At 34.4% G+C, this 18834-nt stretch overlaps 1 protein-coding gene across 1 annotated transcript; it reads right to left on the bottom strand.

Moving 5' to 3' along the window:
• Nucleotides 1-164: 164 nt before the first annotated feature.
• LOC111047811 lies at nt 165-9568 on the bottom strand. The gene is made up of 3 exons (XM_022333662.2): nt 9347-9568; nt 7975-8028; nt 165-774 (listed from the first exon to the last, which is right to left on the bottom strand). The coding sequence occupies exons 1-3, from the start codon at nt 9407-9409 to the stop codon at nt 388-390; spliced, it is 504 nt and encodes a 167-aa protein (XP_022189354.1). The 5' UTR covers nt 9410-9568; the 3' UTR covers nt 165-387.
• Nucleotides 9569-18834: the final 9266 nt, after the last annotated feature.

The following is an 18834-nucleotide window of genomic DNA, read 5'->3' as shown; positions in this document are numbered from 1 at the left end:
AATAATCATTATTATAATCCAGACATTACACCTAGCTTGGCTACTAACTCACAATGGAGAACAATTGTTTTTTTTTCTTTAAAAAGCTGTTCACCAACAAGTGATTGAATTCCATGCATGAAAAACGGCTGAAATTGCTAAGATGAATCATACATTCAAATGCATTTTTCAAAAAAACCATTAAATTTATTCTATAAAACAATAATCTTCATCTTTATCTTTTATTTTTTAAAATGTCACCTGGGTTGGCTCAATTGCAATCCCAATATATAAGTCTTATGCCCTCTAGAACAAATTCAACATGTTGCAGTTAATCTGTTAACATTTCAAACATTGGTTATGCAATAGATAGCTATTAGTTCAAAATATAATATGTTGATTAGTAGATCATTGACAGTCTGTTTGTTGATCGATGTCGTTGGCTGTGCACTGACGCAGGTGAGGACAAACAGCCCTCTCCGCAAAGAAACCGGTCTGTTGATAAGACGGTGTGAACGTGGAGCCGTCAAGGCGTACCACTTTATTGTTGAGAGCATGCAGACCTCCTTCCTGAATGCGAGCATCGACTGTAGACGCGATTTGTATGGGTGGTCGACACGCGCCGTAGCTCAGCCTCTCCTCCTCTCTGGCCTGACACACGCTACATTTGTCCTTGTTGCTCTTGTTGAGTGCCAGGGTGACTGATACTGTGTCCGCCTCGGTTTCTGTCGCGGGACACGGGCAAGACTCAATTGTAAACGGTACAAAGTCGACCAACGCCTGCTTTTCACAGGTCTGCAAGACAAAAGACATTCAACCAATTCAATTACAATATACAAAAACTCATAGAAAACAATTTATTAAACATTTTCTTCAAAAACAATTTTCCATAGTTCGTACATAGTAAGTTTCGATAGTTACATACTTCGAAGCAAATCCAAAAACAGGTACAATGCAAAAACGAGCTCAATAAAAAACAGTTTTATAAATGGTGTGATGGGCTGGAAAAAGAAGGACTTTTCCTGGTATAAAACTTTAGTTTCTAATGTAACTGGCAGGTGAAGGGTGAGCACAGAAAGAAAGGAAAACGTGTAAAAACTGAGGATGCACGAAGAAAAATGAGAGAGAAGAGTAAATTCATATTGCTCATATTTTTTGGTGGGGAGTCCCTACGGGAAGGTCCCACCTATAGTTTGTGTGAAATAAGTTGAGACTTGGCCCTCCATCCGAAGAAATCACAGGGTTGCCAAATTGTGTAAAATAGCAACTCTCTCAAATTTCCAATTCAACTTCAGAATTGGATGTAGAATATCATCCCCGATTTCCTAGTAGTACTAAAAAATCTACAGGGTTGAAGGATTAAAAGGAAATTTAACTTTAATGAAAAATTGGAAACATCGCGAAGATTTGTTTTTCTTTTGAATATTACTTCTTCCAGAATCATGGGGCGTCGTAATCTATATAATAAGAGAGAGTAGGGTTGTGTTTGTTCGTTTGTTCGCATCAAAACATGCCAACTTGTGGATTGCATACCGGAAAAACGGGAATGATTTAGATCTCCAAATTTTGCACATAACGGGTGATTTTTTAAGAGCTTGAGAACTTTTTTAAACAATAAAACGCATAAAATTTGCAAAATCTCATCGGTTCTTTATTTGAAACGTTAGATTGGTACATGACATTTACTTTTTGAAGATAATTTCATTTAAATGTTGACCGCGGCTGCGTCTTAGGTGGTCCATTCGGAAAGTCCAATTTTGGGCAACTTTTTCGAGCATTTCGGCCGGAATAGCCCGAATTTCTTCGGAAATGTTGTCTTCCAAAGCTGGAATAGTCACTGGCTTATTTCTGTAGACTTTAGACTTGACGTAGCCCCACAAAAAATAGTCTAAAGGCGTCAAATCGCATGATCTTGGTGGCCAACTTACCGGTCCATTTCTTGAGATGAATTGTTCTCCGAAGTTTTCCCTCAAAATGGCCATAGAATCGCGAGCTGTGTGGCATGTAGCGCCATCTTGTTGAAACCACATGTCAACCAAGTTCAGTTCTTCCATTTTTGGCAACAAAAAGTTTGTTAGCATCGAACGATAGCGATCGCCATTCACTGTAACGTTGCGCCCAACAGCATCTTTGAAAAAATACGGTCCAATGATTCCACCAGCGTACAAACCACACCAAACAGTGCATTTTTCGGGATGCATGGGCAGTTCTTGAACGACTTCTGGTTGCTCTTCACTCCAAATGCGGCAATTTTGCTTATTTACGTAGCCATTCAACCAGAAATGAGCCTCATCGCTGAACAAAATTTGTCGATAAAAAAGCGGATTTTCTGCCAACTTTTCTAGGGCCCATTCACTGAAAATTCGACGTTGTGGCAGATCGTTCGGCTTCAGTTCTTGCAGGAGCTGTATTTTATACGGTTTTACACCAAGATCTTTGCGTAAAATCTTCCATGTGGTCGAATAACACAAACCCAATTGCTGCGAACGGCGACGAATAGACATTTCACGGTCTTCAGCAACACTCTAAGAAACAGACGCAATATTCTCTTCTGTACGCACTGTACGCATTCGTGTGGTTGGTTTAATGTCCAATAAAGTAAACTGAGTGCGAAACTTGGTCACAATCGCATTAATTGTTTGCTCACTTGGTCGATTATGTAGACCATAAATCGGGCGTAAAGCGCGAAACACATTTCGAACCGAACACTGATTTTGGTAATAAAATTCAATGATTTGCAAGCGTTGCTCGTTAGTAAGTCTATTCATGATGAAATGTCAAAGCATACTGAGCAAATACTAATGCAAGAAAATCATAACCTCAAAAAAATCTGAGCAAATACTAATGCATGAAAATCCTAACCTCCAAAAAATTACTTACTAGATTCTAAAAATATCAATCTCGTGCACCTGGAAGCCCAAATTTCAATTTTCCGTCTAGATTTTTCAGATTAATGTTCAAATTTCATTAATGGTACATACGATTTCATAAAAAAATAAAAAATCACCAAATCATATGGTCGAAATTAAAAAGGAACATCTGTTTCTATTATTGCTTTCTATCTGATACCACTTAACCTCAATAATATTTTTTTGATAATTGATAAATATTTTTAATAGTATTGATAATATTTTTATTATAAATATAATAATAGTATTGTTTTAAAAATAAATAAATATTTCCATTTTCAAAATCTCTGTATAATAATATGGTGAATGTGAAACAGCTGCATCAAAGAAATTATCTCAAAAACATATTTTTAGAAAAAACATAGTTTTGAAACTTTGTTTTCCTGATGCAATGTATAGGCCTACACGTGGCATGGACTATTAACTTTCAGCTAGAACAGTTTTTTGAGACAAAGTGCCACATTAATATCTACAGTTTCATCAATGCTGTATTGACAATATGAAAATGCATGCAGCTTATATGTCTTTGAATAAAGGTGTTGATATTTACATAAAGAAATTATTCTCTTCCATTTTTATTTAATTAAAATTCCAAAATTATTCGAGCCCTGATAGAATGACTGACTCACTGTATAGTCAGTCAAAAATTTTAATATTGGAATGAGGGGTATTTTTGCTGAGCAAAAAAATAAGATCATATGCACCTTTTCGTTATATCTTCAAATGTAAAATGAGTTTTGTGGGTTGACAAAACTCGCTCTGAAAGGGAAACTACTCAACTTATTCTAACTTTTAGTAGAATAACAATGATCATCCATCCATCTATCATCTTCTATACTATTATATAATAAAGGAAAGAACTGGATTACACACGTATACAGGTGTAAAGTATAAGAAAATTATGTTTGACGCATCATCACGTCTGAACTACTGACTGATTAACATGAAATTTTGCATATAGATTCTTGCTTAACCGAGGATGGTTATAGACCTTTTTTAAATTCTTAAAGATTTGATTACATAGAGTTTTCAGTTCAAGTTTTCAATTGTTTGTCATGCTTCCAGTTGTTGTATGGAAGCAGCAGGACATTTATCTTAAAAGGGAAATTAGCAGATAGGTATGATTGGGGATCCTTTTCGAATGATAAAAACAGTTTTTCCGTCGCACCCAAATTTTTTCTGCCATTTTGGAACCGCCATTTCGAATCCAACTTCTTTTTTTTAATTGAAAGGTGGTCATATGATACATGATTCCGATACAGGATTTCCAGAGAAAAGGTATGGTGAAAACCAAACATCGATATCTCAAACCTTTCAAAATTTATTCTCATTCATTTCCTTTATTATAGTATAGAGAATGATAGATAGATGGATATATCATCATCCATCTATCTATCATCTTCTATACTATGATAAAGGAAAGAACTGGCTTAAACACGTATACACGTGTAAAGGATAGGGAAATTATGTTTGACACATCATCACGTCTGAACTACTGCACTGATTTACTTGAAATGCTGCATATAAATTCTTAATCAACCGAGGATTCTTATAGGCCTATTTTCAATTCTTCTAGATTTCATTACGTCAAGTTTTCAGTTTGTCAAGTTTCAAAATAGACCCTTGCGAAGCACGGGTTACCTGCTAGTGTGTAATATTTTTATATCAAATTAACGGGGAGAACGTTTCCTTTCTATTGGTGTCTGGATCATTTTTATCCGACTTATAGTTATTTTTTAATTAATGATTATGTTCGTCAATGTCAAGACACTTCCATCCAGCAGAAAACATGAAATTTTCGACATGCTAGAACCTTCTTTGTTTCAAAAGATAAGTTGGTGGTGAAAGCGAGAAAGTTTCTCACAAATAAATGAAATTTTTTTTCCAATTGTCAAAAGCAGTCGGAAGATCGTATTTTGGTCTCCAAGGAATTTTAAAGTTAGGAGAGCGGCTGCATGGTATGCATTGTGTACCAAATTGTATGCTGAGGCTGGCAATTCACAAGATTATTTGACTGAATTATTTCAAACGCAAGCAGCTGATTGCATCTAGAAAGGCTGTAATGAAACACTGCTTGGATTATTCGAGGCGAGATTGTCATTTTAACTAATAATCATGTGTCTTGCAGTTTATGAATTTTTCAATCGTTCTGTATTTTGTTTTTGTTGATCCCAGCTATTAATAGCATATGGTGGGACACCATTCAGCCGCTATCCTTGACTTTGAAACTCCTGGGAGGCCAAAATACGCTCTTTCGAGTACGTTTGACAATTGGAATAGTTATTTGTGCAACTAGTGCGCAATGATGGTTTCTTGAGTGCAGCAAAGAAACTTCGCGCACGTACTGCACATTAAATTTTTCATACAGTTACCATAGAATGTGAAAAGTCAGTGATAGACGGTGAACAAGTCCTATACCAAATAAAATGTTTGTTTGTGCAAATCTTCAGTATTTTTAATGCTGATAATAAATATTGCAACCATTCCACAACAGAATCATTTCAAATTTAGTCTAAATGACAATAGAATTAATATTATAAAGTTATTTGAGATTCAATTATAATAATACTTCATCTAAAAGAAGTCATCAGCAAGTGTTGAAATGGCCATATCACTTGTCTGGATAATATATGTATTTTGAGCCATCAATGAGCCTCACAAAAGTTATACTTCACCCGTGACTAACAGTTCAATATTCTCCTATCCGAAAACACAAAAGTTATGCAGCAAAACTCTGCTTATACTTATACGGTGCCTATTAATTTGTTTTATTGATTAATTTGTCTATGTGATCAAAGCTGTAAGCTTATGTTTTAATTTTTCTATTAATGTAAATAAATAAATAAATTAATAGGCCCAGGACTGATCGAGGGTTAGGCTAGCGATCAGCCCTCAGGACAGACTTCTAACCTGACCATTCTATGAAATTTTCATGTATACTATTACATTTATTCCAGTTCCAAAAATCCTCAATTTTGAGTCTGAATTATATATTATACACAATTAGTGTAAAAATATGGTTTCAGCTTGTTTTTTTCTTGTAAATACATTAGTAAACGTGTCAATTTGGCCTTTCTGCTTTTCTGACCAAGGGCCCAGTAGCCGCATCAAACGTATAATTAAGGTTATACTGCATTATTTGAAACGTGATCAAATTATATTATATAGACATTACATTTACCTGAAATGCTGAACTTTAATCATTCAAGTCACTGTTGAGTAAACAGGATATTGTAAATCCAGTGTTTTTGATTATGGTATTCAATAACATCTATTCTGTATTCTGTTTCTAATTCATCAATGACATTCATTGAAGTTGTTCTATGAAGATGTGATTAGGGATGTTTCGGGGAGTTGAAGAACTGAAAGTGGATGATATTTTGGAAAATTGGTGTCAGGGTTGGGATAAATTGTATGATGAGGATAAGTGTGATGAGGATGTTGGATAAAAAGCATATCAATCAGGGACGAAAAAGCACTAAAAGAACTGAAAATAGAGATCAGACAACAAAGACATGTGTTGAAAAGGAGACTGGAAGACCAATTTGGAGAAGAAGACGAAAACACCCTGTCTTAGGCCCCAGGACAATACTAAAAGTGTGTGATTACTAACTTTTCTGTTTTTAACGATTTTCTCAAAATCATATTTTTCCAACTCTATGTACCTTTCTCTCAGAATCCATTTAAGATATCTTGTTGATTGTTTTTTTGCTTTGTTCCAAATGTTATTCTGTTCAATTGGGAATTCTAAAAATGACAAATTATCTTAAATTTTTTTTATTTATTATATATATATTTTTGTAATGTTTTGTTTGAGTGCTTCTCACAAACTAAAAATTAGTGACAGGTTATCATTTCCACTTACACAGAAAATGATGCTCTTTCTTGTAATGCAATCAGAATTATAATATATTTATAGTTCTAAAGAAAAAGGTACATACTTTAACATGTGAAAGGATACAGAAAATGGCTCCCCACAAAAGATGAAACTTGAAAGGTTGATTATGAAAAGCAGTGTGAAAATTGATCTAGTAGTAATTTTTTTGATATTTTAAAGTTGGGGTTATACGTAACCCCATGTTGTCTTTAAGCGTTGCTTATTTCGTGTTGTCTTTCCAGGGCTAGTCATGTGTCCTTAAAACTTTTTGATTCACTGCCTACTCAGCCAGAAAGATGCTTACAATAAAATTCAAACAAAACCTGGAGAGTCTTCTCCCAAAGATCTCACTTCAATCGCTTACAGATTTCCTTCAGTTACCAGTGAATGATTACTTTTGATGCCATAAAATATTATTCATTAGCTTTGGATTTCTATTCATGTTCTGTTATTTTTACATTATGAATTAACAAAGTTGTAGGCCTACTGTACTGTGCTCAAGGCCCTGAGTCCAAAAAGTGGGTTTTGGGAGCTAGTCAGCGTGTAAGTGTATGTTTCTGTATAAACGATAACTCCATTCCCATTAACAGATTCACTTGGAATTTTGAACTCTTACCATGAGCATCTGACCCAAAGAAATTGAATGATAATGGCGGATAATGAGTAAGAAACTGAGTTTTCCCGGTTTTCTCGAAAACGAGTCCAACGATTTTTTCAAATGCATACCCTGAATTGAAATTTATCAGCTCTATCAACTGGCATGAGTCTCCTCTCTAGGTGACTAACAGGGGCTTTACCTCATCCTTGAAAAAGGAACTTAGTAAACTCCTTCTGATGCATGGATTAGATCGCAGACAGGCAACCCGCATTACAAGACGCACTATTTAATAATTATGAGTTTTTTTATTTATGAGGAAAAGAGTTTTGTGCTGAATTGAAAATATTCAAAGAATATTATTGCAGTACTGTAAGAGAAAGGAAGTAATGTGAGTGTGCCACACCAGAGTTTTATTGTATTGTGTTCAACATATATTTCGAATAAATTATCAACGTATATCATCTGAAATGACACATGATTGGGAATGATAGGGAATGAGTGTTATGAATCCAGTTATCATATCTTTCACAAACTTGTTCATAATGCCTTGCTGACTAACTATCTTTTTTAACTTATATTCATGTAATGTTCATTGAATTTTCAATACATACCTTACACAAAGTTGGGTTAGAGAGGATGATTGATCTTGTAATTTCTGAATCAACCTGAAAAAATGATTAAGTTTGTAGATAACATACTTTTGAACACGTTCCTTCTCCACCTGAGAATTATATTTCCTCCTTGGCAATAATATATCTTTGATACCCACGATAGGAGCATGTGAAACATATAACTAATATCTATCATAATTGAATCTATGTTGCATGACCATCCCAACTTTGGTTCCGTATCCCAGGGAGGTTTGACAAGCGATTTCACATCGGTGAGTTGACCAATCATGCCATGTCCTTGATCCACAAATTGGTTGCCCTGAGCAGACGGAGTAAACCCAAGATCACTGCTTTCTGCATTTAGACTGCCAGTGAGTTAGCACTCTTTTCGCAAGCAGGCACTGTTTTCAAATTTGGAAGGAGCGATGGGTGAAGCCCTCCAAGGACACCAACTATGAGCACATCAATTCAACTGAATAGCATTTTTTTTTTAATTTTCTATTATTGTTATTCATAGTAACGTGATTCCAAGCTGAAACAATATATCAAAACAAACAATACTGACATAATGTACTATGTTTTCAATGAGCTCCATTTCTGAATCAGGATTTTTTTGCTGAAATTGATGCTGATGCCCACATGAGCACTAGGCTTGTGTGTGGGTGATTAAACTAACAATGATAGAGATGAGTTGAGATTCATCAGATTCACTGGTCAGTTCACAGTCGCTCAAAGCCTTCATCTATATTTTAATATTTTTCAGATCACTACTATTTCTATTGTATTATATTATTAATATTTATAGTTGAGATAAATAAATATATCTAGTTTCCTCTTTGTGGAGTGTCTTTTCCAAATCCCAATGTATTTTCCAGCTTTTATTTTTTTATTTTCGTGTCAAAACTCTTAGTATTATTAATTAGACCTACTTAATTACTTGAGTCGCATTTGATCGCGGTGAACCTAAAGTTACAACGTTCAATCAAAGTATCTGACGGCAATGCAATGAATTATTTTTACGGTGTTCGAATTCAACCAACGTTAGCACAATAACCAAACTCTCTTGGTCCAACTTGGATTATTTACTTCATATTTTGATTAATTATTCTCTTGTTCTTCCTGTTATCATTATCAATTCTGATGTCGATTATAAATTATTATTAATGTTGAAAAAATATGTTTTATTGTGAAAGGCTATTTTGTTGAACTGATGTAATTGAATAGCTTTCATATGATCTAGTTTACTATTACTAAACTATTTTTCAATTTTATCTTAATTTTAAAATGCAGTATTAAAAAATATCAGGTCAATATAAAACAACTCCAGAATGGGGGAAAATAAAAATTAAAATGAGAAAAGATGAAAACTTACCGATTGATATCCAGTTAACAAAACAATTAGGCAAAGTAGAACTTCGGCACTTGGAAACATCATTTTTCCACACTAATTATTTTCAATTGATCCTTCCACTAACAAATGCTGAGACATCTATGACATGGAATTATGGTTCAGATGAAATAGATATCTTCTGATGTCATATTGATGATAAGATCTGATAAAATTTTGCTAGAACACGTTCAAACAAATATGTTTACTATACTATTATCAAATGCCATAAGTTTTGTATTAGTTCAGTACAAGTTTTAATTCAGCCTCATATCACGTTATCAATAAATTAAAGTGTGTTTAATGTTCCTCGATAGACAAGAATGAACAGTCATAATACCGATTTTATTGCGTTCACCAATGAGATCAACTTCTTAGGCCTATTGCTATTCAAGTCAAGAAATTTTCTTCTATTTTCAGATTTCCTATATATGATTCAAGTTATATAATTCAAAAATAGAGTAGAACTTTTGCAAGCGATTTATAACAAAATTTGTAATAAAATTAGACATACTAATGTAGGATTTCACTTTTGATTTTGGATAAATTCAACTTTTCACAACTTTCCAACCTAAAAACTGAATAATGTTATTTTTCACTTGTTTATTTCTCTGAATGATAATTTACATCACGCGTTGTCATCATTTGATCTATATTGGTATTGAATTTTTAGTGCATTCAACCGTTGAATTGCAGCAACTGTTTTAATTAAGAATGTTTGGATAAAAATTTGCATGGAAAACAATCTGATCGGCATACTTTTGACTGTTGCACAAGCAGCTTGGCAAACGTAGTAGAGTTTTTATAAACTCCAATATATGATAAGATCTTGAGAGAAACTCTTCATGAGAACTTGAAAGATCATTTTCACTTATATTTTCGAATGGAAGGATTTAAGACTTCAGTCTTTATCATCTTTGTGCAAGACTTGTCCAGTGGACTTTAGACTTCAAGAGGTTGAATCCTGGAAATCCTGGCTTGAACATCCTTATACTCCACTCCTATTTGATGATCCATCAGAAGCTTGACCACGTCAGTTAGACACATCAAAAACAAACAACATCAACAAAATTGATTGAATCTGTTCCAATTTTGCACTCCCTGGTGTCAAAATGAAGATTGATTAATGTTCTTTTAGAGATAAATATGTTGTTTCATATAAGTCATTATTGTGGAAAATGTTGAATCTTTTATTTTTGTAACAGTTTTGTCGGTTATAACTTCATTTCTTATTATCTAATTTTGGGTGGTTTTGCTTATGTAACTGGCATTCCTTCCCACATAGTCCAGTCAAATGGTCGTTTTTCAGGAAACAGCCCCGAAAGAATTTTTCTCGACAGTTCTATATGTAGTTTGGAGCGCTGAATTCGAATCTGAAATTTGCTGACACGTCAGAGGGCGGCTTCACCCCCAAAACCCCCCAAAAAACCCCTAAAATTTCGGACTTTTTTTTTAATTTTTCCATTTTATCTCGAAAACTTTGAGTTTTTGGAGGAAAATCACTCTCTACAAAATTAAAGATAATAAAATGTCCAATAAATTGAGTGGTTGTGCAGGATTCTACTATTTTTGGTTCTAGAGCTACGAATTTTCAAAAAAGGGGTATTTTCAAGGAGTTTTCAAAATATGCAAACCTACCACTTCTACCCTAGACAACTTGGATATTTTTCTAGTTTGGATGAAAAACCACACATCACGTGGAAGAACAATTAATTCTGAACAGGATTCCTTGGGAATTATCAAATTTAGTAGTGGTGTGAGGGGAATACACTCAAAAATAGAAAATCATGTCCTACAGCCAAAATACAAATTTTTCATTATGATACCTTTTCAAGGCCTTCCTAACAAAAATATACATATTTTGGCTGAAATCATTTTACGAGGATTATTTTCTATGAGAATCACCCGTTGGGAAAATTTAATTTCAGTATTTCCCAGTCATAAGGATACGTCAAGGATCAAAACTTCAAACACTTATAACTTTTGACAAAATTATCAGATCTCCTCGTACTACAGCTCATTCTTCTCAGCTGGTCAAGGCGGTTCGAAATCATGTATCATAACTGAAATTTTCATGAAAAAATAAAAAAATCGTTTTTTAATGTATTTTAGCCCATTGAAATACACAGAAAAATGTCTAATTTCTATATTCAAAACTGTCTATCTCGGTAACCCGGAATGATAAAAAATGGTACTTGGTCTTGATTTGAAGAACAGAATCTCCTCTTTCATGTGAGGCGAATGAATTTTATAAAAATATAATCATGAAGTAAGATCACTTCTTTTTGGAATAGGATCCATTGGATTGGAATAGGATCCCCAATCATACCTATCATCTGATCTCCCTTTTAAAAGAAATGTTCAGCTGTATCTATACAACAACTGGAAGCATGACAAATTGAAAACTTGATGTAATGAAATCTTGAAGAATTGAAAATAGGCCTATAACTATCCTCGGTTAATTAAGAACCTATATGCAAAATTTCAAATTAATCAGTTGAGTAGTTCAGACGTGATGATGTGTCAAACATAATTTCCCTATTCCTTACATGTATAAGCTAGTTCTTTCCTTTATTATAGTATAGATAACTGAAGAAGACATAATACTTGAATACCTCACCATATCATATTGATTTTTTCAATATATCAATTCTAGTATCAATTAGATCCTCCTCAATTTGAATCAGGCAGCCTTTTCAACCAATTCCAAACAAAATACCTAAAATATTCGTTTCACTCCGAATTTGTGTCTGATAGTACAGTACATTATAACTGAAGAATATAAATTATTACTAATTTTATTATGATCTATTCATGTTTTTCTCATGAACTTCAATGATACAGCATGAAACCCATGTCCATTTCATTTTTACTTGTGGCAAAATTTTACATTAAATAATTATTTGATGAAATCTAAGTTCAATTGTAATGAAAAAAAAATCCCTATAATAAAAAATAAATTTATAATAAAACGTTTCGAGGAAAAAATTAAGAAACAAATTCGAATCGAGGAACTCTCGCTCCAAAAGCGAGTGCTCTACCATTATGCTACGGGCTCTGCTCGAAATTGAATGTCTTGTAACACCATTTATAACCTTATAAATTAATAATCCTTATAAAAACACATTTTAGGCCTACAACAATGTATGCCGTTTGTAACTTCAAGTAGCTTGAATGAAATTTGAACATTAATCATGAAAAATCTAGAAGTAAAATTGAAATTTGGGCTTCAAGGTGCACGAGATCGATATTTTTAGAATCTATGTTCGAAATTTGGAGATCTAAATCATTCCCTTTTTTCCGGTATGCAATCCTCAAGTTGACATGTTTTGATGCGAACAAACACACCCTACTCTCTCATTAATCATTCAATTCTATTCATTTTATTTGTCCATGTGGGGCACGTGCCCCTGTGCCCCTGTGCCCCTATGCCCCTGTTCCCCTGTGCCCCTATGCCCCTGTGCCCCTGTGCCCCTATGCCCCTCCCATGGATCCACCACTGATCATATCCTACTTTATTGTGGGAAAAAGAATAATTTGAGATCAAATAAGTTATCATTATTATTCACTAAATTACTTTAACAGCTTCTATCTATCTTTCTGAAATCAATCATACTCGAGACCATGGTAGAAACGATAGAGGTCAAACGCATGTTTGAGTTTACTCATTTATATGAGTTTCTGACGTCATTCTTCATCATCTGTTTAGCTATAAAATGTCAATAAATTTTCTAATAGCAGTTTTGATATGAAGGTGTTGATAGATTTGGCAACGGCGGCGCATGTATTTCATTACTCCCACTCACTATGCTCCAGTGGACTGGAGGACAAAACATGTTAGGTGCCGGTTGCTATTATTTAGGTGTCACCACTTGACAAGGTTGTTGCAATACTGACTTGTTGATGTGATTCGAACTATGGGGCAAGATCCACACACGTGTGTTTGGTGGCGATAATTGTTGGCGAGTGAGCGACTCAAGAGGGAGTCATTTTTAGCGCGCTGCAAAGAATAAATCAAAGTGATATCTAATTTAGGAGCGGACAGACGCACTGTCATGTCTCAGGGGAAATTCGACAAGACCAGGTAATAAACTGAAGCTGGCAAGGAGTCACCACATCGCTCGATATCGAAGCTTCCACCCCCCCCCTCTACAACCCCCACCATTCAATGTCCAATGTGCCAAGCAGCAGTTGACAAATGCCCTTCTCCTCTTTTCCGTGTTTAGTACAGTATCTTTATTTGTCATGCTTAGTACAGCTACAACTTCAAGTTCCTCTTTCTATTTCAAGTCTCGAACTTGAAGCTTTCAGCAATTACTATTAGATATAAAAATCAATTTGTTTTCTATACATTATACATCATTCGTCCTTATTCATTATGTATTAATAAAGGGGTTACGACAGTCGAGCCTCAATCATACTAACCTCTTGGAATTGGAAAAAATAGTCCTTTCGAGGTAATTGTAGTAAAGAGGTGAATACTATTAACATTTTTATCGTAGTTTTTCAGACCACGCTCACAATGGATACGTTTTCGCACGAAAATAGATGAAAAAATAGGCCTACTACCATTGAAAGCGCAGGAGCAATTCCAATGTACTGAAATAAAGTGAATGCTCACACATTCACACCATAGAGTAAATATACTGAAGAAGAAGATGAATTTGAAGAAGGAGATGAGAAGGAGGAAGAAGAAGAAGAAAGAAAAAGAAGGAGAAGAAGAAGAAGAAGAAGAAGAAGAAGAGAGAGGAGGAGGAGGAAGAAGAAGAAGAAGAAGAAGAAGAAGAAGAAGAAGAAGAAGAAGAAGAAGAAGAAGAAGAAGAAGAAGAAGAAGAAGAAGAAGAAGAAGAAGAAGAAGAAGAAGAAGAAGAAGAAGAAGAAGAAGAAGAAGAAGAATAAGAAGAAGAAGAAGAAAAGAAGAAGAAGAAGAAGAAGAAGAAGAAGAAGAAAAAGAAGAGGAAGAAGAAGAAGAAGAATATGATAAAGGAGAAGAAGTAAAGGAAGGATAAGATTAAGAATTATGAGGAAGAATAAGAAGAATATGAACAAGGATACGAAGAAGGATCGAGGAGTGTGAGTAGGAGGAGGAGGAGAAAGACGAGAAGAGAAAGAAGATTATTTAGACAAAGAAGAAGAGGATGAAAGAAAAGGCGTTTCAAATTTGTAAAAACATAATTTACGGTCTAAACAAACCTTTTATTTGCATGTCAACGTCCAAGCTCTATAAAAAACAATCTCAAATGTGACTTTTGAAGTAAAATAAATCCTTCCCTATAATAGATCAATTGAATATTGATTTTCAATCAAAGTAAAACTAGACACACCAAAAGTTGAATTTGAATCAGCCCGCCATATTCTAGCCCGCAAATTTCCTCCCAGTCCTAGATTATTTGTCTTTGGTTACAGTGCATCGATTGTGATGTATTCAAATACATGTGAATACCCACACTTACAAGTTCCATTGCGGCTAATTAAGGCTTAATTGAAACTAATAAGGCTCTTATACAGCAGAGGTTCCTGTGTTTATCATTATTTATCGGAATTGTACGAGTAGCATGTTATTCAATACCAGCATGGTATCGAATTATTCATTGGTATTAGAGAGACTAATGCTCAGGCCTATTCGAGGTATGCGCACACCGATGCCGAATTTTCAACCGAATTCAGACTGCGGTTTCCAAACGAAGTTTTCGTTGCGAAATATTGGGGCACGCAAACTGGGAAACGAAATAATCGCAATGTGGAGCGCGGGAATATTCGAGTTGTCCTAACCATACAGTTCAGCAGTTTTATCATCTAAAATGTACGGTACCGTACCGTACTACTGTAGGCTACTTCATCTCAATTTACTGAAGTTCATCATGATATCATCATAATTCCTACTATTACTTGCTGTGGCGGCAGACTCTGAAAAAGATGAGAGGCCAAAAAAATGTGGGTGCATCCCATTAATAAAGATAGACTTCAATTTGGAGAACACCATACTCTTGTACGACAATTGAGGAAGGATGGACGCAGCTATCCTTATATTTTTATGATCTGTATGACTAAGATCATACAATATTGGATATAAATAATATTAAATAAGGTATAAATAATCTCCAACCATTGTTCTGTGTTTGTTATTTTCCTACTTGTGGTCGTGTAATGTCTGTTACTGTTTACAAGGCAGACGAAACTAGTGTAGTTCCAGAACTCGCCACAAAATTCGCAACGCGAAAAAGTGCTGCAAATGCTGCATGTATCGAAAGTTGCGAATTATTCGCTAGCGAATATTTCGCAACTCATTGGTTTGCGCCAGCACATACACCGCAATGATATTAAATTTCCGCACGGCCAGTTCTCCGAATTGAATTCGCATCGCAACAAAACTTCTCAATATATTCGCGTCGGTGACCGGTGTGCGCCTGGTATTAGATCGGCACGAAGGCCCGGACTGTTCAGTCCAGGCCTTCACGCCGGGCCTGAATGCCGGTCTCCCCACTCATATACTGGTCGGCCCTCCGGCCCTTGCATGTCAGTGGCTATCACACACATGTCAGACATACACACACACACACACTGACACTACTGCTTTGGGTATGTGATGATTCTTTAACAGAAGAATCGAAGAGTTGAGTAAAATCATTACAACTCTTAATTCAACTGTTGAAAGTTTGAAATCGTCATTGGAAACTGTGCGCGCAGAAAACAAATCAGTGAAAGAGCAGTGTAAGAAGCTTGAATTTGAAAATATTAAACTTCGAAGAGACATTAATGAAATACAGCAGTACACTCGTTTGGACAACTTGGAGATAGCAGGGATTCCGGAGACAAAAAATGAAAATGTGTACACAATCCTAGAATCTGTTGCTAGAGCGATTAATACTCCGTTCAAAAGAGACGATATCTCTGTTGCTCATAGGGTTCCTTCTTCTAAAAATAAGACAAAATCTATAATAGTTCGCTTCACGTCAAGAACTGCCAAAATTAATTGGAAATGTGCGGCGAAAGCAAAAGGACACTTGAAAAATGGAGACTTGAACTGTAATCTTCCACCAGGTTATATCTATGTGAACGATCATCTCACTGCATACAACAAATCTCTACTGAATAAAGCTAGATATCTTAAAAAGAACAATAAATTAGCTTATGTCTGGGTGAGTGATGCAAAGATTCTCATTCGTAAACAACAAGGCTCTCCGGTAAAACGTATAACTAACGAAGAGGACCTCAAACCATTTGAATAAATGTATTACTACACTGTATTTACTGGTGTCTATTATTTAAAGACTGATATATATATTTAAATGTGGCGATATGTGTCACGAGATGACCGAGCACTGTATTTTTTTTCTTTCATTAATAGTAATAGACTTTCTCATCTACTTTAACTTTAACTTTCTCCTATTCTTTTCCCAGAGTTAATTCTATTCCTTCTTAATTCCTTTTTAAATTTCTCCTTTATTACATATTTTAAATAGCTTATTTTTCGTTTTCCTATTAATTTTTCCTTTTATTGTATGGTTCTTATAAATGACCCTGAAGAGCATATTTCTCTTGAGACTCACAATACTATTATAATAGAGGATATTTTTCAATCTCAGATTGAGTTGTTTGGTAGTAGTGATAATCAATCTTACCTGAACATTATCCACGTAAAAAGAAGTTTGCGAAAGAATTTTGATGAGCTGTCATACATTGTCAGTAATTGTTCATTAGAGTTTCATATTATTATCCTCAGTGAGACTTGGATAGTTGAAGAGGATGATTTTAATTTTAATTTGAATGGTTATTCAGTGGTTAACAAGCCATGTAAAACAAATAAATGTGATGGAATTTGTGTCTTTTTCAAATGTAATTTTATAGTAGATGAGTTGGATTACGAAATAAAAGAATCTAACTCAATTTTTTTGGATGTACAAGTACCAGGTGCGAAGGATAAGATAACACTTATCGCTGTTTATAGGTCTCCTTCAACCAATGTAGATAATTTTCTCAATTGTTTGAATGATTGTTTGTATTCTATCAAAAATAAGCCCAATATAATTTTTGCCGGTGACTTGAATATACATCTGAATAAGTCTACGCTTGCGACTAATGAATATTTCGGAATTTTATCCTTGAATGGTTTTAAATCATACATAAACAAGCCTACTAGGGTTCAAAACGGCACTGAATCGATTATCGATCACATATTTTTAAAGAATTCTTCTTTCAATCCTGACAATGTATTAAGTTCACTAATAAAAACAAACATCACTGATCACTTTTGTGTCAGCATCCACATTGATCTTTCAACTGACAAAATTGTAAGTAAAAATAATTCTTTCAATAAAATAGATTTCAATAAATTAATATTATCCGTTGAAACTGAAAACTGGGATAACTTATTAGATGACAATTTACATGTGAATGAAGCAATGCAAATTTTAACTGACAAAATATCAAATCACATTAAACTTGCAACAGTTACAGTAAAGATTCCGCATAAATTACAACCCCTTAAACCTTGGATTACGCGTGGACTTGTACATTCCATTAAAAAACGGGACAAATTGTTTAAAACACTTTCAAAGCAGCCTTTCAATGACCGTTTAAGAAATTAGTATAAAAATTACAGAAATCTTCTTAATAAATTAATAAAACAGAATAAATGTGAGTATTATAAGAAAAAAATTAATCAGAATATAAACAACTCTAAGAAAATCTGGGAAACTTTAAACGAATTGTTAGGAAGAAGACATACTAAAAAAATTCCCAAAATAGAAGCTGATACACTAAATCAACATTTTGCTCGCGTAGGAAAACTTTATGCTGAGAAATTGAAGTCAAATAATCCCATTTGCAACAACATGTAATCATTTCAAGGACTCATGTGTGGAGCATTACAACTCTTTCTTCTTGACACCTACCAATGAAAATGAAATTACTGCTACAATAAACTCTCTAAACAATAACTCAGCTCCAGGAATTGACAATATTAGCAATAGGATTTTAAAAACTATTTCACCACATATTATAAAACCATTGAAGGTGATAATAAATCAATGTTTTGCGGAGGGTTTTTTCCCTGATAGTTTGAAATTGGCCAATATCAGTATTTGTACAGTATTTTCATTCAGATTCATCCATTCAATCATTTACTTGTTTCGTTTATTCCAAGTTCCAAGCTGGAGCTATTTCCAGTCTATTAGGTACTCTTTTAAGTAAAGTGATTTCATTACTCACTATTTATCAATGATTGACTCGTTTAGCGAACAGCAATTCGATATTTTATCGAAACAATTTTCCTAGTATCCTATAAATTGCAATGGATCACTGAAATTGGCAGATTTGTTCAACAAGAGGTAACTGACGTAAGCCTCTGTGGAGGTGGTAGCCAATAGTGACAGTGATTTGTTTGCCAATAAGGGAGGGACCACAGTCATTTATTTTCCACCAAACGAATAACGTTGGAGATAAAAGAGCGGCCACGCTGAAAATAATGTCTT

This window comes from Nilaparvata lugens, chromosome X, assembly GCF_014356525.2.
Source record: "Nilaparvata lugens isolate BPH chromosome X, ASM1435652v1, whole genome shotgun sequence".
Classification (NCBI taxonomy): domain Eukaryota; kingdom Metazoa; phylum Arthropoda; class Insecta; order Hemiptera; family Delphacidae; genus Nilaparvata; species Nilaparvata lugens.
The sequence above is the reverse complement of the archived record's forward strand: the minus strand, read 5'-3'. Positions and strand labels throughout refer to the sequence as shown.

Excerpts from the sequence above, each read along its gene's own strand:
- LOC111047811 (XM_022333662.2), bottom strand. The coding sequence starts at position 9,409 with ATGATGTTTCCAAGTGCCGAAGTTCTACTTTGCCTAATTGTTTTGTTA. Across the intron at positions 8,029-9,346 it reads TGTTAACTGGATATCAATCG|GTTGATTCAGAAATTACAAG; the intron begins GTAAGTTTTCAT and ends TCATTTTTTCAG. Across the intron at positions 775-7,974 it reads CTAACCCAACTTTGTGTAAG|ACCTGTGAAAAGCAGGCGTT; the intron begins GTATGTATTGAA and ends TTTGTCTTGCAG.